Here is a 25,596-nt window from a genome sequence, read left to right as displayed (position 1 = left end):
TTGCTCAAATTAGATTTATCTTTTTTTGTACTTAACATGGAAACTTAGTTTACTGATTTGAGACCTTTTAATTTTTCTTTTTAAGCATTTATGTTACTAGTTTCCACCAATGTACTGTTTTAGCTGCATCCACAGATTTTATGTTGTATTTTAATTTTCACTTAAAAAATTTTTTAAAAAATTTCCTTGAGACTTCCTCTTTGATCCATGGGTTATTTAGAAGTGTGCTTTCTTCCAAATATTTTGGGATTTTTCCAAATATCTTTCTATTGTTGATTTCTAGTTTAATTCTGCTGTGTTCAGAGAAAATACTACTTTGTATGATTTGTGCTCTTTTAACTTTGTTAAGGATTGTTTTAAGTCCCAGTAAATGTTATAGCTTGGTGAATATTCGATGCACAAAGAATGCATATTCTGCTATTGTGGGGTGGAGTGCTCTACAACTTTCAATTCTTTCAAGTCAGTTGTTCAGATAATCTGTATCATTCCTGGTTTTCTGTCTAGGTGTTCAGCTGATTGTTGAGAAAGGAGTGTTAAAGTTATTTATCCTTTTAGTTTTACTAGTTTTTGCTCCCTGCATTTTGAAAGTCTGTTGAGTGTATACACATTTAGGAGAATTCACACCTTCATCCCTCTTTGCCCCTGTCAGAATTCTTTTGTCTGACACAAGCTCTCTTTCGATTAGTGTTTGAACAGTATATCTTCCCTTTTGCTTTCCATTTACCTACATCCTTATTTTCAAAGTGGGTTTCTCTTACTTGAAGTGGACCTCACACAATTCCAGCGTTCTCATGGCATTTCTGCACAGGCTGGAAAGTGAGTCCAAGTCCGCCTCCTCTTCCAGGCGCACACGCTTCAGATGAGGTGAGGGCTCCTCACGTCTTCTCCAAGGCTGTCGACCAGAGCCTGGCATGCAGTGGTTGCTCCACAGAATCTGCAGGATGTTGAGGGTGCAGGCATCCTTATGGGGAAAGCTGAGAGCCACGACAGCAAGGGATACTGCGCCCCCCTGAAGCGACCGGCCTCCAGGTGGCAGACACTGGATAGGAGCCCGTGCTCGGCTGCATGCACCGTTCCAGTACTGTTGGAGCAGGCCGGCCTGTCAGCTGGGTGGTCCGGTGGGTGTGGTCAGCTGGTGGGTGCTGTCAACTGGGCAGGCCACTGTCAGCCGGGTGGGCCATGGCTGTGGTCAACTGGGCGGGTCGGCGGGTGTAGTCAGCTGGTGGGCACTGTCAGCCGGGCAGGCCAGTATGTGGTCAGCTGGGGGGCCAGCAGGTGTGGTCAGCCGGGCGGGCCGGCAGGTGTGGTCAGCCGGAGGGCGCTGTCAGCCGGGCAGGTCGGTGGGCACGGTCAGCTGGGCAGGCCACTGTCAGCCGGGTGGGCCGGCGGGCACGGTCAGCTGGGCAGGCCACTGTCAGCCGGGTGGGCCGGCGGGCGCGGTCAGCTGGGCAGGCCACTGTCAGCCGGGTGGGCTGGCGGGCGCGGTCAGCTGGGCAGGCCACTGTCAGCCGGGTGGGCCGGCGGGCGCGGTCAGCTGGGCAGGCCACTGTCAGCCGGGCAGGCCAGCGGGCGCGGTCAGCTGGGCAGGCCACTGTCAGCCGGGCGGGCCGGCGGGCACGGTCAGTTGGGCAGGCCACTGTCAGCCGGGTGGGCCGGCGGGCGCGGTCAGCTGGGCAGGCCACTGTCAGCCGGGCAGGCCAGCGGGCACGGTCAGCTGGGCAGGCCACTGTCAGCCGGGCAGGCCAGCGGGCACGGTCAGCTGGGCAGGCCACTGTCAGCCGGGCAGGCCAGCGGGCACGGTCAGCTGGGCAGGCCACTGTCAGCCGGGCAGGCCAGCGGGCGCGGTCAGCTGGACAGGCCACTGTCAGCCTGGTGGGCCGGCGGGCGCGGTCAGCCGGGCAGGATGGTCTGTGCAGTCAGCTGGGCAGGCCAATAGGAGTGGTCAACTGGGTGGGCCTGTGGGTGCTGCCAGCTGGGCAGGCCGGCGGGCGTGGTCAGCTGGGTTCGTGATCAAAGTCGAAGCCCAGGATTCTAGTGTCGAGTGGGAGGTTTTATGTCAAAAAGAGGAAGCCTGTTGGCCCAGAAGCACAGGGCCACAAAAGGAACGGATGGGAAGAGGAAGGAAGCTGCCACAAGTACCACAAAGAGACAGCACGCAGCCCTCGCGTGCCAGCTGGGCGCGATGATGTGGCATTTCAGAGCGGGCCACCTTTCACCCCGGCCTTTGGCGGAGAGTGTCCTCGCCCTGGTTCTTATTTCCCCACGGCCCAGGGTGTCCGTCCGCCGTGAGTGCGCTGAGCTGGCCTCTGCCGCGGGGGTGCCCAGGGGGGCCCCTGCACCCAGGGCTGGGGTGGCTGTGTGTGTTCCTCTCACATCGGTGCCCGCAGGCAGGCGCTGTCCATCGGGGCAGGAGGTGGTGGCGAGACCCCTGGCCTGGCCTCCTGCCCGGGGTGGACTCGTGGCAGCACGGGGTTTTCTCCATAGAGCAACTCCATGTTCCTCTCCTTCCAGGACCGAGGACGATGATCCCGCCCGGGGAGTGCATGTACGCCGGGAGGAAGCGACGGAAGCCCGTCCAGAAGCAGTGAGTGTCGCGGCGTCCGTTTCCGTTGATTTTACCTAATGCAGGAGCAAGTCTTTGGCAGCTTGAAATTATTTTATGAATCCCAAAAGGAGAAAGATCCCAAAAGATTAAACTAATCTATTCCTCTGAGTGAGACACCTTTTGCATCAGTTCAGTTGAGGATCTTTGAGTAGATTACCTGTGAAGATTGATGTAGTGCTTTTTGACCTTGAATAAAAGGGGGAAATGGAAACAACAAATGAGTTTATATAGCTATGAGTCTCCAAAAAAGAGCCGGGAGGTTATCAGAGGGGTTGCCCTTATGCACACCTGAGCAGAGCCCCAGAGACAGATAAAGTAGATACACCCCCAGGTATTGGTTCTTCTGAGGGCTGCAGAGACCCACAGGTTCTATGGTCCTGGCAGATGGAGTTCAATGCCATGTCAGTTGGCCCTACTTTGGAGTTTGTGTTTCTGTGTGATGGAGCTGAACTCAGGTGTGATCTTTGTTCACAAGCCTCTCCTGTTACTTTTACCGGACCTGTGGTTGGCTGGGGTTTAGTGTATACTCAGGGGACCTGAATCTCTGGACTGACCATGTGATAGCCAGGCCCTGAGCCTCAACAGACTTCAGCTCCTACACTCTGGTTTATTGGACTTACCCACTCAGCTAACATGGAGGTGAAGAAGGTCAACCACCACACCAGGGAGCCAAGAGTGCCTACAACTGAAAGCAGGAGGATTGCATCCAGCACCCATGTGGAATCTAAGCACACTCTTGATATAGATGTGGAGTGGACACAACCATTCTAAGGTCCACAGGATGGAGCAATAGCGTATGGATTAGAGTGGACTTATTGATATTCTATTCCTCAACTATTGTGATTAGTAATCAAAGAAAATGTAGCATTGATGTGGAGAAAGTGGCCACGTCAGCTGCTGAGGGTAGGGAGAGGGAAGAAGAGATGAGATGTGGGGGCATTTTCAGGACTTGGAGTTGTCCTGGGTGGTGCTGCAGGGACAGTTACTGGACGTTGTATGTCCTGCCATGGCCCACTGGGTGGACTGGGGGAGAGTGTGGGCTATGGTGTGGACCATTGACCATGAGGGGCAGCGGTGCTCAGAGATGTACTCACCAAGTGCAATGCGTGTCCCATGATGATGGAGGAGGTTGTTGATGTGGGAGGAGTGGGGTGAGTGGGGTGGGGGGTATATGGGGACCTCATATTTTTTTGAATGTAACATTAAAAATAAATAAAGGCCAAAAAAAGATTGATTTATGGCAGGGGTCTTAACCTTCTTTGTTCCACAGACCCCTTTGCCAGCCAGGGGGTGCCGCGGGCCCCTCGCTAAGCCCACGCTGACTGTGTTGTTGAAGAGCTTGGCCATGCCCACACCGACGTGTCCTCACGAGGAGAGTGTCCTTTTGAGTTCAAGCTCACAGACCCCTGGAGTCTTTCCGCGGACCCCTTGGGGGTCTGGACCCCTGGTTGAGAACCCCTGATTCAGGGCCTTGGACTCAGCTACACCAGCGGGCGTGACTCCGGCCGTGTCCCCCCTTCCTGGGCCTCATATAAATGGACACTGAGATGCACGGGGGGGGCGCTCTGCTGTGGGACAGGAGAGTCTCAACGCTAGGCCGGGAGAGCGGGGCCCTTTGCGGGGCAGCCCACAGCTGACATAGGGAAGAGGGCGGAACGGCCAGGACCGATGGCAGAGGCCCAGGAGCAAACAGCCTGTGCCAGGAGAGGGAGGGCTGAGGGCCACTCCGCACGCGGCCTCGAGGGCTGGGCCACGGCTCAGGAGGGAGAGGAGGCCCGGAGGGACGGAGCGGCCGGCGGAGGTCGGCGCCGTCAGCTCACCACGGGCAGCAGCTGGTGGGAAGCACCTGTTCCCTGCCTTGAGTTTGACTTTCCACAGCCTTGGGACAGTAAGCTTTTACCCCAAATAAACCCCCTTTACAAAAGCCAACAGGGAAGCAGACATGGCTCAACTGATAGGGCGTCTGCCTACCATATGGAGGGTCCAGAGTTCAAACCCAGGGCCTCCTAACCTGTGTGGAGCTGGCCCATGTGCAGTGCTGATGTGCACAGGGAGTGCCGTGCCACACAGGGGTGTCCCCCGCGTAGGGGAGCCCCATGCGCAAGGAGTGCACCCCGTAAGGAGAGCCACCCAGCGCAAAAAACGTGCAGCCTGCCCAGGAATGGCGCCACACACATGGAGAGCTGACACAACAAGGTGACGCAACAAAAGGAAACACAGATTCCCAGTGCCACTGACAAGAATACAAGCGGACACAGAAGAACACGCAGTGAATGGACACAGAGAGCAGACAACTGGCGGAGGGCGGGGGGAAGGGGAGAGAAATAAATTAAATAAATAAATAAATCTTTAAAAAAAAAGAATAAAAGCAAACGGATTTCTGGTACTTTGATTAGCACCCCTTTGGCTGACTAATACAAAGTTGTTTGCGTTTTCATCAAAAAAGGTAAAATTTAGGAGTAAATGGTGGATTTTCGACCGTGCCTCCTGCCTCGTCTCCTCCCTGGCTGTGTGAGGAGAGCTGGTGGCGAGGGGCGCGCGGGAGCGGCTGGGAGGCCCTGGGGACAGGCTCCTGGCTCGAGGGCCGTCAGGCCGGGTGGGTGAGCCTGCGGGCCGAAGCCCACGCGGACGAGGCCGCGGCCCGGTGCGGCGTTTGCGCTGGAAACGTCGCGTCCCTTGGGCTTCGTGGCTCCCTCTCCTGCCCTCGGCGCGGCCCCCGTCCCTGTGCGGCCACCAGCCCCGACAGGACTCCCTGGCAAGGGCCCGCCCTTGGGCGCGGGGTGCAGGGAGGGCAGGGCTGGCCTGCTCCAGGGAGCGCAGACCCCGGGGAGCTCAGCCGCGGCGCTGCGGGCCAGGGCACGGCCCCGCGCGGGCACTGGGCTCCCGGGGCTCCGCGGGCCCTGCTGCTCTGACCTCTAGGCTGGACGCGTGTGTGACGAGGGCGCGACCGTGTGCCCGCGGCCAGGGCTGCCCTCCCGGGCTCTGGTGGCCACGGCCTCTCAGAGGGTCACGCACACGCTGTCGCCCCCAGCACGGGGGCCTCCGGGGTCCCGGGGCTGAGAGCGTGGGCGTGGCTCGCATGGTGGGAGCCCCAGAGCGGATCTGACCCCGGGTGGGGCTCTGGCGGGGTGGGCCGGAGCTGGGCCGGTGGGTGGCGGCGGGCAGACCCAGCGGCTGAGTCCGCCCGGGGCGCCGTGAGAAGGCGCAGGGCGGGCGTGGGGGGCGGCCCCTGGGCAGTCGTGGTGGGTGTCACCCTGCCCAAGGGGGTCCCGCTTCCCCACGTGACAGTGGTCTCTCGCAGGCTGCGGGCTGGGGGCTTCGCGTGCTGCCTGCTTTTGCCCCTGCAGGATCCAGGAGCCTCCCCGGAGATGTGGTGGCGCAGGGGAACCAGGCTGGCTGGGGCAGGGGGCGTCCCCGAGTGTGGAGGCTGGGGTCTGCAGGCCAAGGGGAGCGTGCCAGGGGAGACCCCCGTGGGAGGGGTCTCCAGGGCTGGGGTCTGCGGCCAAGGGGAGCGTGCTGGGGGGCCCGCGGGGAGGGGTCTCCAGGGCTGGGGTCTGCGGCCAAGGGGAGCGTGCTGGGGGTCCCATGGGGAGGGGTCTCCAGGGCTGTGGCAGTTCCCTGCCTGGGTTCACATAGGGGTGGGGCGAGAAGCACGGTCCTGAGCCTGTGCACTTGACAAAGAGGTTTATTTTGGTAAACATATTTGTCACATTAAATAAGAAAAGAAAATCGCTTTCCAGGCTGCTGCACGGCAGGGTTTTGCTGTCCTTGTTACTCTCCCTAGAGATGGGGACCCCGTGGGACCTGGTGGTGGGAGGAATAGAACTACCTACCCTGCATTTGTTACATTTCTGCTTCAAGGAGAAGGTCTGAGATGATGATTTTTTTGAGGCGCTGGGCATTTAACTCTGTTTATTTGGGTACTCTGTCCAGCTGATTGAGAACGCAGACGGAAGGGTCCCTTCCTGGAGGCCTCTGGCGGGAACTGCTCCTTGCGACTCCCGCCTGGCACACCCGTGCGTAAGCGGGCGCAGCGCGCAGGACCCGGCTGTCTCCCGCTACCCTGCCCGCGGTCGCACGCCTTCCTCTGCCTCTGCCGCGTGGCGGTGCGTCGTGACCCCTTTCAGCCCGTCCTCCCATAGGCCTTGGCTCGCCCCCGATCTCGCGCGGGGCCGGGCTGTGTGCCTCTGCAGCAGCGCCACAGCGCTCCGCCACGCGCAGAGCGGTGACACACGCTAGTGAGCACGGCTGCTCCCACGTGGGTTTACGCGACCCCCAGAAGGGGTCCTCTGTGGACGTGAATGCCCACCGAAGGGAATCGGGAGGGTAATCTAGGGAATGTGGAGCAGTGATTTGGGCAGTGGGTGAGGATTGTGGTTAATGGTATAAATAGAAGAATGTTCTTTTACGAAATGTCAGGAATATGGTGACACATGGGAAAATTAAAACTAATGTAACTTATGGATGACAGTTAACAGCAATATTGTAATATTTTGCAGCAATGGCAAGAAGGTACTTCAGTTCTAAAGGGCAAAAATACCGGGCCTAAGGGGATAGGGGGATTTTCCTTTTGGAGTAACGAAAGCGTGAAATTGACCGAGGTGACGGCCGCACAACTCTGTGATGAACACGAGAACCACTGAGCGCGCACTTTACAAGGCACGGGACTCCAGTAGTCCAGGGGTGGAAGACAGGACAAATATGAGAATATTCTCTAATAAATGAAAACAGATATATAATACTAATACAGCGTGTTAATAATTGGGCGGGTTGGGGGAAAGTACACCAAATTTAAGAGTTGGGCTAGAGTTAGTAGTAATGCTTGGATGACACTCTTCCGTGGCTTGTAACAGACGTTTCACAACATTGCGAGGTGGTGGTGGTGGGTGAGGGATGGGAGCCCCGTTTGATGGTGCTGCCCCCAGCTCCCTGCTGAAGTGTGAGGAGCAAAGCCCTTGGCCTCTGGCCGCGGGGTCCCACGTCTTCTGCCGCCATCTGTGAATCAGGAACGAGCTATTTGCTGGCAAGTCGGGTGAAATCACAGCTCAGGCTCGGCACTCATTATTGGGAGGAGAAAAGCCTGGAAGTGGCATCGTTCAGCCAAGGGGTCTGGGCGTCTGTAATTTTGACAGACGCCCCCAGCTGCCCCTCACTGGAGGTTGTCCCAGGGTGAATTCCCACCACCGAGGCGCAAGCGCACCGCTCCCCAGCTCAGATTTTGGTCATTTTAATTTGCACTCCTTTATCGCAGGTGAGATTTAAGCATCATTTGTTCCTCCTTTTTTTGGTGAACTGTCTGAATTTACATCTTTCCCTCATTTTTCTGTTGGACTGCTCATGTTTTTATACTTATTGATTTGTAGGGACTTGCTGTGTACTAGAGAAATTAATGTTTGAGTGAGTTTCAAATACTTTTTCCAAGTTTTAGTTGTGTTCTTTGCCATGCCATTAAGTTGAATTAATCAATTTTTCCCTTTGTGGCTAATTCACTTTCTGTCGTGATTGGACAGATCTTCCCTGCTGCAAATGTACAGGAGAAATTTCTCATTCTTTATTTTTTTTACAATTGTGGTAGCATATATATATATATCTCCATTTTAACCATTTTAAGTGTACAATTCAGTGGCATTAATTTCACAATGTTGTGCCACCATCACCACCATCCATTATTACTTTTTCATCATCCAACACAGAAACTCTTGACAACTATGCAATAACTCCAGTCACCCTCTCTAGCACGTGGTAACCCCTAATCTATTTTCTGTCTCTATGAATTTACCAATTCTTTTCCTGTCTCTATGAATTTACCTATTCTAGATATTTCTTATAAGTGGAAACATACAGTATCTGTCCTTTGGCATCTGGCTTCTTTCACTAGGCGCAGTGTCGTCAAGGCCGTTCATGCTGGCGTGTGGGCTGGGACTCCGTGCCTTTTCACGGCTGAATAATATTCCACGGCGTGGATGGATCCATTATTTCCTCTAAGGCTTTGATTTCCTGAAATATATACATTTTAAACTTTAAAACTTGAGCACTTGGAATTTATCCTGGTAGAAGGCGTGCTCAGAATCTGTCTTATTATTTTCCCCTGTGATTACCAGCACTTTTGTAGGTAGTCGGTTTTTTGAAAGACAGTGAACAGCTGGCCAGGCACAGCTGTTTTCAGATTTAGACACTCAGTGCCTGCGCGTCGCCCACGGCACGTGATCAGGAGGTGCCACCGTGAACGCCTGGTGTCGTGAAGGCTGCCATGTCCCTGGGGAGCTCGGGGCGTGTCGGTGATGCTCTCGGCCTGAGCCTCTGGCCGCTGTGAGCCTGACCGTGTCACTGCAGGTGTGGATGGTGTTTTCATTCTCGGGCACGAACGCCTCTGTGCAGGTGGCTGGACCACATGGCAGTGTCACCAGGTGGGGTTTCTGGGTTCTTGGCCACGTCTGAGAAAGAAGTGAGAGGCCTGCCTTAGGTTACGCGAGCAGGGAGGCTACTGCACAGTGAAAGGAAAGGCGAAAGCACACCCCGAGACGTGGGTGGGCGCTCCAGCGAGCCAACAGGTGGCCTGGGGCCGGGGCTTCCTGCCCTGTGGCTTCAGCTGGTAGGGAAGGGTAGGGCAGGGGTCCTTAACCAGGGGCCCGCGACCCCCAAGGGGTCCGTGGAAAGATTTCAGGGGGTCCATGAGCTTAAATTGAGAGAAATCAACTTAGTATATTTTCTCTGACCTGTAGCTGAAATCTAGCAGTTCCTTCGCTTTTGAACGTATGCAATAAATTAAATAGTGTTTGTTTCATATCACTTTGCAGTTGTTGCCTATCTTGAAAAATTGCTTACGCTCATCCATACGTAGAAATCACAGGAGTTGTTAGACCTGACGCTAGTTGAGTGTCCTAAAGCTACCTGCTGCTGCATTCTGAGAAGGGGTCTGTGGTTTTCACCTGCCTGGCAGAGGGGTCCGTGGAACAAAAAAGGTTCAGAACCTTGGGTTAGGGCTGGTGCTCTGTCCCCACCACCTGGATGTCATCACTTATTTTCTGAGTTTGGCATGCAACAGCTCAGGCTGGCTGCCCACACTGCTTTTCGTTGCCCCAGATTTTGCGCTCTCTGTCCCTTCCTCCCCTTTCCCAGTTCCCTGTACTGACCTGCCCCAGTAGGTGTGTGTTTAGCTTTTTAAGACATTTAAAAAGACTGTTTTCCAGAGGATTTGTAGCGTTTTCCATTCCAGCCAGCCGTTTGTGAGGTGCAGCCCTCTCCTCTCCATCCTCAGGGCTCTTGGTGTCTCATCAAGCTTTTAATTTTCATCTCCCTGCAGCCTTGTGATGTGGAGTATCTTCACATAGACTTATTTGCCATTCATATGTCTTCTTTCGTGAGGTATCTGTTCAGGTATTTTGCTTATTTTCTTGTTGGGTTGTACAAGTTCTTTACATTTTCTCAATACAAGCCCTTATGGCAAGTATTTTTTTTCCAATCTGTGGCTTGCCTTTTCATTTTTTTAATGGTGGCTTTCAAATGGCATTTTTCATTTTGATGAAGAACCATTTATCAAGTTTTTCCCTTGTTCTTTTGTATTCTAAGAGTGACTACCCCAAGGTCTCAGATTTCTTACACATTTTCTCCTAACGTTTTATGATTGGGCTAATGTGCTAACCTCACTCATGACGTCGTGCCATCGCCACCACCCACCCCCAAAGTGCCTCCCTCACCCCAAAATGAAACTGCGCCCCTAAGCTTTAAGGCCCCCCACCGCACCCCTGCCCCTGCTACTCTACGATGTGCTCTCTGTCTCTAACCAGTTTGTTTGTTTTAACTATTTAATTTTAAAAATTTGAATACTTTCAAATTTACGAGACAGTTATAAAAATAAACAACCCATACAAATAATGCAACCCCTTGGGAAACGGACTTTGGCCCAGTGGTTAGGGCGTCCGTCTACCACATGGGAGGTCCGCGGTTCAAGCCCTGGGCCTCCTTGACCCGTGTGGAGCTGGCCCATGCACAGTGCTGATGCGCGCAAGGAGTGCCGTGCTACACAGGGATGTCCCCCGCGTAGGGGAGCCCCACGCGCAAGGAGTGCACCCATAAGGAGAGCCGCCCAGCGCGAAGGAGGGAGCAGCCTGCCGACGAATGGCGCCGCCCACGCTTCCCGTGCCGCTGACGACAACAGAAGCGGACAAAGAAACAAGACGCAGCAAAAAGACACAAAAAACAGACAACCGGGGGAGGGGAGGGGAATTAAGTAAAATAAAAATAAATCTTAAAAAAAAAAACAACAAAAAAAAAAACAAGAAAAAACAAATAATGCAGCCCCTACCCCTATGCCCCCGATACCAGATCCACCAGTTTTAACAATTTTCATGTTCGTCAGATCATCCGGTCATCTAAACACCTCCCCAGCCAGTTGCCAATGCCCCTTCTGGACCCCTGAGTGTAGGCTGCACACGTGGTGCTCCTTGTGCTTTCCCCAAGGACAGGCACACTCACTATGTACCACCTTTGGTACAGGGTCCAGCTTAGGGCATCTGACACTCGTGTCAAGCTTACAGTCTCTATTAATGCAATAATGTCCTTTTGAGCCTTTTTTCCTCCCTTGTTAGGTCCCCTCCAGGACCACGTATTGCATTTAATTTTGGTTGTCTCTTTAGTTACTCCTTCCTTTTCTTCTTTTATTTTTTTGTGGTGGGAACATATTTACAACATAAACTTCCCCATCTCAACCTCTCCCAAGTGCGCCATTCATTAGTCACATCCACAATATTGAGGTGCCCTCACCACCTTCCTCTACGAAAACTTGCCCTCTCCCCAGAAAGAAAGCCTCTACCCCCATCCCTCTGTCCCCCCGGAAAACCGTTCTGATTTCTGACTCTGTGAGCTTGCGAACCCTTCAGCTCCCTTTTTGTAGTTACCATCCCAGCTCTAGAGCCCCTCCTTTGCTTGGTGCCCAGTTAGCTTCAGTTGTGCACACCCTGCCCCGTGGCCGCTGTGCCGCCTCCATGCGGCTCTCGACAGGTTACCTGCACCTGCAAGGCCTCGGGTCTCCGTGCTCAGGACGAGCCCTGGGGCGTGGGGGTCCTGCCAGGTCTGCCTTACGCCCCCTCGGCCCCCTCAGTCCACATGTGGACAGGAAGCCGGGCTCAGAGGCCAAACCTCACGCCTCCGGAGCGCAGCCGGGAAGAGGGGCCGGGACGGCGTGTGAGGGCCGGGGTCCTGAGGGTCCGTTAGGGTTCCTGGGTGCTTTTCAGGAGCCCCTGAAGGAATGTGTGCTGGTGCCAAGGCTGCCCTCCCGCTCTCAGGGAGACAGAGAGGTCGAGAATCATCCCCGCGGCACACAGCCCTGGAGGGCAGGGACTCCCAGGCCTGCCCACTTGCACTCCGCCCTTTAGGAGGCACCGGGAATTGAACCCGGGGCCTCGTGCGCATGAAGCATGCGCCTGCTCTCTGCCCTTCTCCTCCCCGTCTCCCCTTGATGAGGCGTCGTTTCTTGATGTGCAGCTCTGGGAACTGGGGAGCTCTGGTCCTTACCTGCATTTTCTCCTGGTGGCACCGCTTTGAGGCTGAGAGCTCTTAACAGGCGACCGCAGTGGACAGGTTCTGCGCGGTGGGGTGGGTGCCCCCGGGCGCGCAGCACAGGTCTGATGCAGCCATCTCTCCCCAGGAGGCCCGCCGCAGGGTCCGAGCGGTCCAACCCTTCCAAGCGGCACCGGGACCGCCTCAACGCAGAGCTGGACCACCTGGCCAGCCTCCTGCCGTTTCCACCCGACATCATCTCCAAACTGGACAAGCTTTCAGTCCTGCGCCTCAGCGTCAGCTACCTCAGGGTGAAGAGCTTCTTCCAAGGTAGGACCTTCCCCCGTACCGACCTGGGCCTCTCCCGGGCCCACCTGCCTCACCTGGGCGCACCTGTCTCACCTGAGTCCAGCTGGATCTCATTTGTGTCCACCTGAGACCCCGTGCCCTCCTGGACCAGCTGTGATCAGTGGAGTGCGCCCCACGGCTGCCCGGTGTGCTCCCCCGTCCTGTCCCCCTGGCTGCAGTCGTCCTGCTCGCTAGCCCAGGGCAGGGGCTGTGTGTGGACAGTGGGTGCCCAGGGCGAAGCCCAGCTGTGGTGAGGGCCCCACACACACTTGGTGGTGCAGGTCCGCCTTGGGCTCTAGGCTTGGGCAGGATGATCGCCGGACAGGGGTGAATTAACCTGCAGCTCTGGGCGGGGGCGGGCTGCCTCCCCTCCCCCCAGCTCCAGGGCTCCGGGGAACAAGGCGGCTGTGCCGTGGGGCGCACGCCGGGTCCAGGAGCCCAAGGCCGCCGTCAGAGGCTGGATGGCCAGCGCTGCCGCCCGCCCGGGGACTGCCGCAAGCTCAGGCAGGCGTCAGCCCCGAGCCTCTCGGGAGCTGTGGGTGTGCCTGCTGCGCCACGCCAGCCGAGCACGTCCTTCTCCACGCTGGGGAGGGAAACTGGGTTGTATATCCCTTGCTTCAAAACCTGTGGCTGCTGCTTCACCCCTAGATGAAGCCTGAACGCCTTTCACAACCATGACCTTCAATCCTTTGGGATCCAGGTGGACACGGTCATGTCCAAGTGGGCAGTGTGTACAGTAGGGAGTGGTGGGGACTAGGGCAAACAGCACAGCTCGCGTCCGGTCCAGGGGTGTCGGCCTCAGCTCTTGCACATTACGAAGTGCGAGGGGTGGTTGGGGTGGCGTGAACCCAGGTCTGCACCAGCCTCCACACCTGGCAACCCCCCCAAAGGAGGACCCCAGGAGCTGGTCCGTGGACATTGCCGTATCCCTACAGCGCCTGGCAGGCTGGGGTGGGAGACCCGGCCCCGCCCGGACACACGCGCAGCCGGGCATGCGACCTCAGCTCTGCGCAGCAGGGACCACGTCCAGCTCACGCGGCGCACTCAGCCCTCGTTTGAAGGGACAGACCCGGCAGTCGCCGCCGCTGTGGCCTCAGTCCCCACCTGTCAACGCGCACTGGTGTGTTCGAGCGTCTGGGCCTCAGGCTTCCCGAAGCTCCCATATAGGGGAGGGGCTCGTGGTGGGGGTGCCTGCCGGGCAGTGGGCGGCCCAAGGAAGGCGGTTGGTGGCTGACAGGCGCCTGGGGCGGGGGCGGCACGACTGCCCCCCGTCGTCCGCACCCTCTGGGGACACGACTGCCCCCTCGTCCGCACCCTCTGAGGACACGACTGCCCCCTTGTCCGCACCCTCTGGGGACACGACTGCCCCTTGTCGTCCGCACCCTCTGGGGACACGACTGCCCCCTCGTCCGCACCCTCTGGGGGTACGACTGCCCCTTGTCGTCCGCACCCTCTGGGGACACGACTGCCCCGTCGTCCGCACCCTCTGGGAGCACGACTGCCCCTTGTCGTCCGCACGCTCTGAGGACACGACTGCCCCTTGTCGTCCGCACCCTCTGGGGACACGACTGCCCCTCGTCCGCACCCTCTGGGAGCACGACTGCCCCTTGTCGTCCGCACCCTCTGGGGGCACGACTGCCCCTTGTCGTCCGCACGCTCTGAGGACACGACTGCCCCCTCGTCCGCACCCTCTGGGGACACGACTGCCCCTCGTCCGCACCCTCTGGGGGTACGACTGCCCCTTGTCGTCCGCACCCTCTGGGGGTACGACTGCCCCGTCGTCCGCACCCTCTGGGGGCACGACTGCCCCTTGTCGTCCGCACGCTCTGAGGACACGACTGCCCCTTGTCGTCCGCACCCTCTGGGGACACGACTGCCCCCTCTGCGCCTGGCCGGGTCGTGCGCCGTCCCCACCGTGCCTGCGCTGCCTCCTGCCCTGGCCTCGGCCACCGCGCTGGCCTCAGCACCTGCAGCCCGGGACAGGCCGCCGCAGCTTCCCGCGCGGGGCTGGAGTCTCAGGTGTGGGTGCGGGGTTCCGAGCGGACCCCGGGGACCTGGGCGGAGCCCCCGGGGCGGCTTCCTCCCCTGTGCCCAAGGCTGGCCCCGCGGCGTGTTCCTGAGCGCGGTGCTCAGCGCCCTCCCCCTGCTGCCCCGGGCACAGCCGCCCTCCGCCTCCCGGGGCCGCCTTGGCGGGGGGCGGGGGCAGGTCATTGACGAGGGAACCCGGTGGCAGCGTCTGCTCTCGCCGTCCCGCCGTCGAGTTGTGGGAGCGGCAGTTTGTACTCGCTGCCCCCGGGGCCAGGCCTGGGAGCCCAGTGAACCTGTCGTCTGTGGCCCCAGCGCGGGTGCTGGCCGCTGCCGGGGTGGGCTCGGGGTGGACTCGGGGTGGGTGGACGCGCGGGCGATTCTGCAGCCCGGCGGGAGACGCACCTGCCCCAGCCTCCCCTGGGGTGCCTCAGGGCTCCAGGGACCACAGCCAGCTGGGCGCCCTCGGCCGTCCTGGCCCCCCAGGCCCCTGCCCCGGCTTGGATTGCTCCCGCCCAGCAGGAACCACCCACCCCCACATCCCCCCGAGAGCCCCCTCCCCACCAGCCTCTGTCAGCCGCCCCAGGTACCCCTGCCGTCCCCGTCACCCCCGTGCTGCTGCCTTGAGAGCCCGCTCAGTCCTGGCCGCTGGGGACGGGGCCCCGTGGAAGGTCAGGGGCTGGGGAAACCACGGTGTGAGGAGTCTGGGGTCCCCGGCAGGGTGGGAGCCGCAGGCCCGAGGGGCAGGGGCAGGTGGCGAGCAAGGGCCTCGGGTGGCACCTGGCGGGTGGCGGGCAGGACAGTCATCAGCAGAAGGCAGAACCAGGGGGCAAGGCTGGAGGGACGGGTGAGGGGCTGCAGACCCCTCCCCAGAGAGGCCGGGGACCCGGATCACGTCTTCATGTCAGGGCAAATGCCCTGTGTGTCTGCACTGGAAGCGCCCTCTGCGGCAGAACGTACTGGACTCGGGGCCGCGCTGCGAGTCTAACTGCCCCCAGGCCCCCCAGCCCAGGGGACGGTCCCTGAGCAGGACGTTTGTGCCTCATGCGGGTGGGCTGGGCAGGATGGGCTCGGCAGGTGGGAGGGGCTTGTCGGGTGGGCCGGGTTCGTCGGATGGGCAGGGTTCAGCGGGTGGGCAGGGCTCAGCAGGGTGGGCTCAGCGGTTGGGTGGGTTTCAGCAGGGCGGGCTCAGCAGGTGGGCGGGGCTCAGCAAGGTGGGCTCGGCGGGTGGGCGGGGCTTGGTGGGTGGGCTCAGCCAGGTGGGCTCAGCGGGTGGGCGGGGCTCGGCACGTGGGCCAGGCCTGGCCCCAGAGCGCCTCAACCGTCGCTCTCCCGCCGTGGTCCTGCCCCTTCCGCCTCCAGCGCCTGGACTGTCCTCGGGGGCAGGGGCTCCAGGGGAAAGCCGGGTCCCCGGGGGCTGCTGGCTCCCTGCACCGGGGCTGGCGCTCCTGAGGAATTCCTCCACCACACTCAGAAGTGGCTTCCGGGGAAGCCCCTGGCAGCTGCGTTCGACAGAAACGAGGAGGCAGGGGCGGACGTGGCAGTGGACGCTGGGTGCGTGGCCCGCATCTTGCCCATGGCGCCGTGTGACCTGCAATGGCGGGCCCTCAGGGCGCGTGGCGGCCCAGCCTGCGTCTGTTCTGAGGCCACGTGGACTCCCCTGGAGAGGAGGAGCTTCTCCGCCCAGGGCTGACCGCGTGTGTCCCTCATCCCAACGTGGGGACGCTCAGCAGCCCCGTGCCCACCGCCATCAGGGGCCCTCGCCCACCCTCCCACCGCCCCTTCTCCCCAAGGCCCCTCAGCAGCCGCACTGAAGCCCCCCAGCCTCACCCGGGACCCCCAGGCTCCTGGGCTGGCCCACCCGCAGCCCCAGCCCTCTCCCCACCCAGGGGCCAGCTGTGGATGGGGCTGAGGCCCTAAGACTCTGTGAGGGAGGGCTGGCGCTCTGGGGGGAGCAGGGCCCCGGTGGCTGGGGGTCCCCAGCAGACAGAAGCATCGCCGTGGACTCGAGGACCCCTGACCCCTCCCCATAGTGGAGCCCAGGGGCGTGTCTGGCCTACAGGTCAGATTTGGGGTCACGCCAGGAAGACGCTCGAGGAGGCTCGGTTAGAGCGCAGAGCTGCTGAGGACCCTGGAGAGCTGGAGGGCGGGCGGAGGAGGCCCGAGGGGTGGGCTGGGGGAGGTGAGTGGGGGAGGCGGGAGGCTGTGGGGGCTCAGGGCATTGGGTTGGGGGCATCGAGCGCGGCGCCAAGGAAGCAGTGGCCCGAGATGCCCGTCTTGGCACCCAACAGGGCACGAGTGGGTCCAGAAAGAGCAGGTGTCCAGGGATCCCTGCACCTGTCCTCGGGACCCCCGCACTGGCCCTCGGGACCCCCGCACCGGCCCTCTGGGACCCCCGCACCTGCCCTCGGGACCCCCACACCGGCCCTCGGGAACCTGCACCGGCCCTCGGGGTGGGAAGTGGAAGCAGAGCCTCCCTCACCAGGCGTGGGGTCCTTGTGGATGACATCCCGGGGCCAGCGTGGGCACGACGGGGAGGGGTGAGCCCTGGGGCCGCGAGGCCATCGCAGTGCGGTGACAGCAGTCAAAACCGTCCTGTCTGTTTACACAGTGCTGGAGTCCACAGGCCCTGGAGCTCCTTTGGAAGTAGTTGGTGGGCAGTCCATCAAGGAAGGAAAGCACCAAGGAGGGCGGGAGGGCAGGCGGCTGCCCTGAGGCCCCGAGAAGCGAGGGCTCGCCTCGTCTGCCTGGCTCACCCGCCCGACTGTCGGCTCGTGGTCTCCGGAGCCGGGGGAGGGGGTCCCAGGCCAGGCTGGCACACGCGTGTGGCTTCCGTGGAAACTCCAGGCCACGGCAGAGCGGCGTGGCCAGTGCCCGGCTTGGTTCCGGGCCGGCGTGCCTAACCCCGGCTGCAGCTGTCCGGGGGGGCGTTGCGCTTCGTGGGGCGCAGCTTCCAGGAAGAGGGTCGCGTCCTGGAGCAAGGGGCCGCGACGTTTGGGTAAACGACTGCTCTGCCGGCGGGCCTGGAGCTGCTCTGTCTGCCAGGTTGCCGTGGCAAGTACCACGATGCCCTTGGGGCTCAGGCGGCGGGAAGCGCTGCCTCGCGGTGAGGGGCTCGTCGGAAACGGAGGTCTGAGCGCCCGCGCCTCCCCGCGGCCCGCGCTGCCGCTTTCCCCCGCCGCGTGGCCCCATCTCCCGCCTCGCCTGCTCCCTCAGGTCCACGCGTCCGCCTGGAGGCCACTGGTGGGACGTCGGCCCACCGGCTTCGGTTTGGCCTCGTCTTACGGGTCCTTGAAGGGTCCATTTACGAAGGACTCGCCCCACAGAACTGGGGCAGGACTGGGGCGCCCTTTGGGTCAACATGATTTGGTCCAGAGCAGATGATTTGACGTGGGCGGCCACTGGGGAAGCTTCGCGGGGTGGGCGTTGCCTGGGGGGACATGTTCAGGCCGTGGGGTTTGAGGGGGCCGGCAGTAGGCTGCGGCCTCGTCTGAGGGCTGTCGGCGAAGCGGTCAAGGGAGGTGGACGTGGGCACGGCAGGCCCTGGAAGGGGCCAGTCGGGCTGCAGAGGGGAGCAGCTGGGCCCACTCGTGGACACTGCCCTGTGCAGGGCTGGCTGGACAGGCTGCGCCTACCAGAGAGTGACAGTCCCGTGAAAGTAGGTTTTTGAAATTTTATACCTTCCTTTTAGGCTTTGAAAAAAGTTAATCATTCTAAATTTAGTTGAAATTATAAATGTTAAACATTGGAAAACTACAACTCAGGTTAGGTTGAGAGATCTTTTTATTTATTCATTTATTTTTCTCCCCTTCCCCCCCACCCCGGTTGTCTGTTCTCTGTGTCTATTTGCTGCATGTTCTTCTTTGTCCGCTTCTGTTGTTGTCAGCGGCACGGGAATCTGTGTCTCTTTTTGTTGCATCCTCTTGCTGCGTCAGCTCTCCGTGTGTGCGGCGCCATTCCTGGGCAGGCTGCACTTTCTTTCGCGCTGGGCGGCTCTCCTTACGGGGCGCACTCCTTGCGCGTGGGGCTCCCCTACGCGGGGGACACCCCTGCGTGGCAGGGCATTCCTTGCGCATCAGCACTGCGCATGGGCCAGCTCCACACGGGTCACAGAGGCCCGGGGTTTGAGCTGCGGACCTCCCATGTGGTAGGCAGACGCCCTAACCACTGGGCCAAGTCCGCCGCCAGGTTGGGAGATCTTGTCAGCTTTTCTGTCACTGCCTTCAGCCTTAGGTGCAGGGGCTGGATGGAGCTGAGAGGTCAGGCCGTCGGCTGTGGCTGGCTGTCGGAGCCAGGGCTCGGCGCTGCCGGGTGCTTCGCTGCCCGCTCTCGCGACCACTGGCGCCCAGGCCTGGGTTCCTGCCGCCGGGCTATGCCCCTGCTCCCTCTCCTCGGCCCTGGTGGGGAGCGGCCACAGCCCAGCCTGCAGCTGCCCCGTCACTCTGCGTCGGGGCCCTCCTCGGACATGCCTGTTACGTGGCGCACGCTGCCTCACTGGAGTCTGAGGCTGCCGGCTGTGGCGAGGCCTGCCGACACGGCTGAGGAGAAATGGAGACGCCCCCTCCCCTGGCCTCAGGGTCAGGGCTCAGGGGCTCTTTTTCAGCTTGCCCCCAGTGGGCAGAGCCGAATGCCCTTGGCGCTGCTCTTGACGGGGGCGGGTTGTTGCGCGCGTGGCTCGCCGGGCTGCCTCCTCGGCTGCCCCTCCCAGCACGCGCAGAGGCGCTCCCGTTACTGCAGTGTCGTCCTCTCTGGTGGTGGAGGTGTGACTTTATTCCAGGGAACAGTCTCCAAAAAGCCAGAGGTCCTGGAGGGGACGCTTACTTTAAAAACTCCCCGCATTTCCTCGGGTGTCTGAGCACCTGTGGGGGAGTCCGTGAAACTGGGAGTACTGAGAACAGTACAGCCCTCTGAGAGGTGAAATTAAAAGCAAAACTTGTGCTTAATATTGTGTTTTTGTTGTTGTTTAAAGAAAGGTGGAAGGGTCATCTTGTTTTTAGGGGGGAAGTGTAAGTTCTTTATCATGGGAGTATTTTGGTGGGAAAAGTAGCAAGAACCACTGCCGAGGTCGAAGCACGCCCGTTGTGTCAGCGGCGCATCTGGAAAGCTCAGGCCCAGGCGTCTGTGCCTCACAGGGATGGCGCTGAGGTGATGCCTGAGGCCTCAAACCAGCTCTCTGCCCAAGCAGTTAAAGCCGCAGGGAAGGGCGCCGCGCCTCCTGTCATCTCCTGCACACGCTGGCCCGTACGGTGCTTCTCAGATTTCTTTTTACAAAAAGGTACAACTAGTTCTTCGACATGCCCTGTTCTGGAGGCGCCGCTCCCTGTTCCTGTCGACGCGCCCGTCAGTGAGGAGGACGCAGGCCGAGCGCTGGGCGCAGGCTCCGTGTCCCGCTGCAGGCCGCGCGGCCCCGGGGCCGGGAAACGTGGCAGAGGCAGCGCGCAGAGCGAGGACGGTGTGCAGACGCCGTGTCTGTGGAGAAGTCAGGACCTGTCACCAGGACGCGGCTTTCCCCCTGTCAAGTAAATTAGGCAATGAGAAACTCAGGACTCGATGGAGGGTTTTTATGATTCGTGAATGACGTGGGATCCCCCCGCGGCTGCCTTTACTCGCAGAGCCCCGACCGCGGGCCTGCGCCGGCCCCTGGTGCCCAGGCTGCCGCTCACCGGCCAGTGTCCCCGCGGGGCCTCGGGCCAGCGCGCCGCGGGCAGAACCGCCCGCCGCCTCTCCACGGGCAGGGCCAGGGCGTTGGGCTCGTCCGCGGGGCCCCCCGAGGCCCCCCACCCTGCGCCCTCCCACGCCCTCCACGTCCCCCTAGGTACCCACACGCCCGCCAAGGCTCTCGTGTCCCTCTCACCCCTCTCGTCCCCTCATTCCCCCCAGCCCTCACCCCCTCATTCCCCCCCTTGCCCCCCTCACCCCCCTCACCCCCTCATGCTCTCCCTCTCCCCCTCACCCCCTCACCCCCTCATTCCCCTTACCCCCCTCATCCCCTCAACCCCTCATCCTCACCCCCTCACCCCCTTCACCCCCTCACCCCCTCATTCGCCCCCTTGTCACCCCTCATTACCCCCCTTGTCCCCCCTCACCCCTCACCCCCTCTCGTCCCCCCATACCCCCTCATCCCCCTCACCCCCTCACCCCCTCTCATCCCACCACACCCCCTCACCCCCTCACCCTCTCACTCCCTCACCCCCCACCCCCTCTCGCCCCCCCTCACCCCCTCACCCCCTCACCCCCCTCACCCCCGCACACATCTCCCTGCATCCCTGAGGGCCTCCGGGCGGCTCCTTCTGCGTGCAGGGGCGTCTCTTCCCGCGTGCGCCGTGTGCAGCGGCTCCAGTGCTCACGCAAACGCAGGCGGGCAGGCGCTGCGGGGCGCGGCAGGGGGAAGGCGGCGGGGCCTGGCCTCGCCCCCCGGGTGGTTTCCGCGGAGCCGCCGGCTCTCCTCCCCGCTCCTGTCCTCTGCAGGCGCGCTGCCTCCCCCACCCCGCCAGTCCAGCTCCACACTCCTCTCCCTCCTGCCGGGTGCCCCTGGGTGGGGTCGGGACCCCTCCGCGCAGGCTGGGTGGCTGTGAGAGCCCCTGGGGGGTGGGGTGGGCCCCAGGTGGCTCGTGTCAGACTTCAGCGATCGTCTCCTGTGAGCCAAAGCCCATCCGACGGTCCTGATTTGGGCCTTTAATAATTAAAGCTACTTTTTCCCTAACGTTTTGAGAGTTAAGCTGTGCCCAGAAGTGAATATCCAGAAGGGAGTGGTACGACGACCCTGGATTTGCAGCGGCCCCCCGCCTCCTCCCATCGTCTTGTGCCTGAAATTCCACGGAGGGCTGAAGGGGTGCTGCTGGCCTGGACCAAGGCCAGCTGACCAGCGCGGCTCGGCGCCCCTGCCGAGGAGCTGACGTCCAGCCCTGGGGCTTGGTCGGGGTCCTGCTCTCAGGCCATGGAGGCCAGAGGGAGGCGGGATCCGAGGACCCCGCTCCTCAAAGTCCCTGGGCAGGCTGGGGAGGGGGCCAGCCACGGGCCCCTCTAAGTCCCAGGGCAGATGTCCGGAAGCTGCAGCTGAGGGCCCGTCCTTCCAAGCAGGGAAGAGACCCCCTGCTGCCTGCGCAGGGGCCTGCCGAGCTCCGGGCCTTGGTGTGGGAAACGCCGGGGGGTGTCCAGCTGGGCAGGCTGGGCCTGCTGGCTGTGACTGGGCAGGACAGTGCACAGAGGTGGGCAGCGGCCCGGGCCTGCTCTGAGCGCCTCCATCTGTTTGCGTTCTCCGCCAGGGCCAGGTGCTCTCGTGAAGTCCTGGACCAGCCGTCCCAGTGTAAGCTCTTTTTGTTTGTTTTGTACTTTGTTTTTGGTGTTTTTTCAGTGCCTACACCCCTGGCCCCAGCCTCCCTGCAGTACCTGCACCCCTGGCCCAGCCTCCCTGCAGTACCTGCACCCCTGGCCCAGCCTCCCTGCAGTACCTACAACCCCCTGCCCCAGCCTCTCTGCAGTATCTGCACCCCTACCCCAGCCTCCCTGCAGTATCTACACCCCCTGCCCCCAGCCTCCCTGCAGTACCTACACCCCTGCCCCAGCTTCCCTGCAGTATCTACACCCCTGCCCCCAGCCTCCCTGCAGTATCTACACCCCTGCCGCAGCCTCCCTGCAGTATCTACACCCCTGCCCCAGCTTCCTTGTAGTACCTATAGCCCCTGCCCCAGCCTCTCTGCAGTATCTGCACCCCTACCCCAGCCTCCCAGCAGTATCTGCACCCCCTGCCCCAGCCTCCCTGCGGTATCAACACCCCCTGCCCCCAGCCTCCCTGCAGTATCTACACCCCCTGCCCCAGCCTCCCTGTAGTACCGACACCCCCTTCCCCAGCCTCCCTGTAGTACCGACACCCCCTTCCCAGCCTCCCTGCAGTACCTACACCCCTGCCCCAGCCTCCCTGCAGTACCCACACCCCTGCCCCAGCCTCCCTGCAGTACCTGCACCCCTGCCCCCAGCCTCCCTGCAGCAGTGGGGACTGGAGTTGGGGCTCCTGGCACAGTTTGCTGGCACCAGGGTGGGGCATAACAAGCAGTCCTCCAAATCCAGGGGTATGTGGTGGATGGCTGGTTTCTCCTTTGATCAGCCACTTTGGTAGCTTCGGGCCAGCTCTGAAGACGGCCGTTGTTCCAACCCCCCTCGAACAAAGGCAGCAGAGGAATCCTAAAGTCCACACCTGAGCTGGTTTGAGTCTCACTTGTAGACCCAGAAAATTACGTTCTTAAAATTGAACCTGTTGTGAGCCCTTGATTAGGTCAGATCTGTTAAGGGCCATTTGATTAGAGCGCTGCAGCCGGGCATAGCCCAGGGTGGGTCTCGATCCTTACTGGAGTTCTTTATAAATGGAGGAATACAAGCCTCAGAGACAGGAGAAAAGCTGTGCAGACAGAGGAGGTCCCTGAGGCTGGAGTCAGTGGAGCACAGAGGCACAGAAAGACGTCCCCGAGAGGCTGAGAGAGAAGGCCCGTGGAGAGCAAGAAGCTGAAGCAAGCAGGACAGCAGAGAGATGAGCAGACACTGCCAAGTGCCTGATGGCCCACAGTGAGCTCAGGAGCGTGTGCGCCTGGAGAAGGCAGAGGCGTCAGAGCCGCCGCCGTGCCACGCCACCTGCCGGAGTGCAGGATCGCCAGCAGCCGACCCTCAGTGAAACAGCGTCTCTGATGATGTCTTAATGTGGGCATTTTCACAGCCTTAGAACTGTAAGCTTTTAACCTAATACATTCCCATTATAAAAGCCAACCCATTTCTGGTATATTGCTCCCAGCTGCTTTTAGCAAACGAAAACAGGACATTTCCTCAAAACACTGAAAACAGTTAAAAGCCTGTGTTAACTGGGTAAGTGATGAATCAAGAAAACACAGCTTCAAAAGCCACAGAGAAGCTCCTGGTGCCCTCTCCATCCCCTTCCCAGTGCAGGTGGACCCAGCTTTTCTCCCATTGTGGGTCCCCATTTCTGTTCCAGAAGGAGCGGAGTGGCCCCTGTGGGTGCACAGGGGTGCATGCTTGTCAGTGCCAACCTATCCGTGGAAGTCTGAGAAACTGAGCCAAGGAATCTGTCTGGCTTGTTCTTCCACAGTCTGCCTTGAGGGCTTGCGGACATCTGTGATAGGAGAGAAACAATTAAGTTGAAATAGCCTGGCACAAAGGACTACCTGCACTAAGTCACCCAAGAGAGCAGCCAGGAGGTGATGAAAGTCTATTTCAAAGGGAGAAGAAGGCGGCTCAAACTCCTGCAAACGTAAAGGGGGGGGGGGGGGGGCGGGTCCTAAGGCCTCTAGCCAACCAAGCTCAGGAGAAGAAGCAGGCTCCTTGGCTACACAGCTCCACACACTGTCAGATAAGACAGAGAGGCCCCTACCTGGGCTGGTCTGCTTGACAGGAGGGCTAAGCTCTGAAGGAGGCCACCAGCCAAAGCAAAGCCAATTTGCAAAGACAGTGAAAGGTGCTTTTTGCTTTGATTTGTTTTGATTAGTCCCTGGAATGCCGTAAAATTTCTGTCATGCACTCGCTAGATACCAACTTAAGGAACAGATAGTTCAGGAACTAAATCCCAGAATTAACACTTTAAAATATTAAAATATACAGTGTGCAGCAAAAGATTACAAGACAAAAAAAAGAAAAAAGAAAAAAGAAACAGGAAATGATGACTCAGCCAAAGGAACAAGATAAAAATTAAAAAACCCAGAAACCATCAACAAAGAGGAACAGACTTTAGATTTACCAGACAGAGTTTTAAAAAATAGTCCTCAATATACTCAAGGATTACACAGAGAAAGAACTAAAGGATAAGAGGAAAACAATGAATGACCAATATGGGAATCTCTTTAAGATTCTCCATAGGAACCAAACAGAAATACTAGAGTTGAAGGCCACAATAACAAATGAAAATTCCTAGACAGTTTCAAGAGTAGATTGGAGTTGGCAGAAGAAAGAATCAGTCATCTTAAAGACAAGACAGGCGGTGGACTTGGCCCAGTGCTTAGGGCGTCCGTCTACCACATGGGAGGTCCACAGTTCAAACCCCAGGCCTCCTTGACCCATGTGGAGCTGGCCCATGTGCAGTGCTGATGCACGCAAGGAGTGCCGTCCCCCACGTAGGAGTGCGCACAGAGTGCACCCCATAAGGAGAGCCGCCCAGCGCAAAAGAAAGTGCAGCCTGCCCAGGAATGGCGCCGTGCACACGGAGAGATAACACAACAAGATGACACAACAAAAAAAACCCATAGATTTCCGTGCCGCTGACAACAACAGAAGCGGACAAAAGAAGACGCAGCAAATAAACACAGAGAACAGACAACCGGGGTGGGAGGGGAGAGAAATAAAAAAAAAAAAAGACAAGACAATTGAAATGATTCAGGCTGAGGAGCAGGAATAAAAAGAATAAAAAAGAACCAACAGAGCCTGAGAGACCTGTGGGACACTACTGCATGTACCAATATACACATTTTGGGAGTCCCAGAAGAACAAGAAAGAGAAAAAGGGGCAGAAGAAATATTCAAATAAATAATGGCAGAAAACTTCCCAAATTTAACAAAAAACATAAATATATGCACATTCAAGAAGCCCAACAAATCCCAGATGAGATGAACTCAAAGAGACTCATACCCAGACACATAGTAATCAAATTGTCCAAGGACAAGGACAAGAAGAGAGTTTCGAAAGGTGCAAGTAAAAAGAAACAAGTTATGTTTAAGGGAATCCCAATAAGATTAAGTACCAATTTCTTATCAGAAACCATGGAGGCAAGAAGGCAGTGGCATGAAATATTTAAAGGGCTGAAAGAAAACAATTGCCAACCAAGACTTTTATATCTGGCAAGACTTTCTTTCAGAACTGAGGGGGAGATCAAGACATTCCCAGATAAAGAAAAGCTGAGGGAGTTCATCACCACTAAACCTGCCATACAAGCAATTCTAAAGGGAGGTCTTCAGGCTAAAGGAAAGGATACTAGACAGTGGATCAAAGTGGCACAAAAAAACACCTCTGCTAAAGGTAATTTCTGATAATTATAAATGCCAGTACCATTGCATTGTGTTTTGTAGTCTATAACTCCACTTACTTCCTACAGGTGGTAAAATGCAAATGCAAAAATATAATAATGA

At 59.0% G+C, this 25,596-nt stretch overlaps 1 protein-coding gene across 2 annotated transcripts in view; it reads left to right on the top strand.

Moving 5' to 3' along the window:
- The first annotated feature begins 2,517 nt into the window (after positions 1–2,517).
- AHRR (aryl hydrocarbon receptor repressor) overlaps positions 2,518–25,596 on the top strand; it is a 128,160-nt gene continuing 105,081 nt past the window's right edge. For both annotated transcript variants that reach the window (XM_023584652.3, XM_004478511.5), the window contains exons 1-2: positions 2,518–2,584; positions 12,252–12,433. In XM_023584652.3, coding sequence (XP_023440420.2) covers positions 2,523–2,584; positions 12,252–12,433 — 244 coding nt within the window. In that variant the 5' untranslated portion in view covers positions 2,518–2,522. The remainder of the gene's footprint in view (positions 2,585–12,251; positions 12,434–25,596) is intronic.

The sequence above is a fragment of the Dasypus novemcinctus genome, chromosome 2, assembly GCF_030445035.2.
Source record: "Dasypus novemcinctus isolate mDasNov1 chromosome 2, mDasNov1.1.hap2, whole genome shotgun sequence".
Taxonomy (NCBI): domain Eukaryota; kingdom Metazoa; phylum Chordata; class Mammalia; order Cingulata; family Dasypodidae; genus Dasypus; species Dasypus novemcinctus.
The sequence above is the reverse complement of the archived record's forward strand: the minus strand, read 5'-3'. Positions and strand labels throughout refer to the sequence as shown.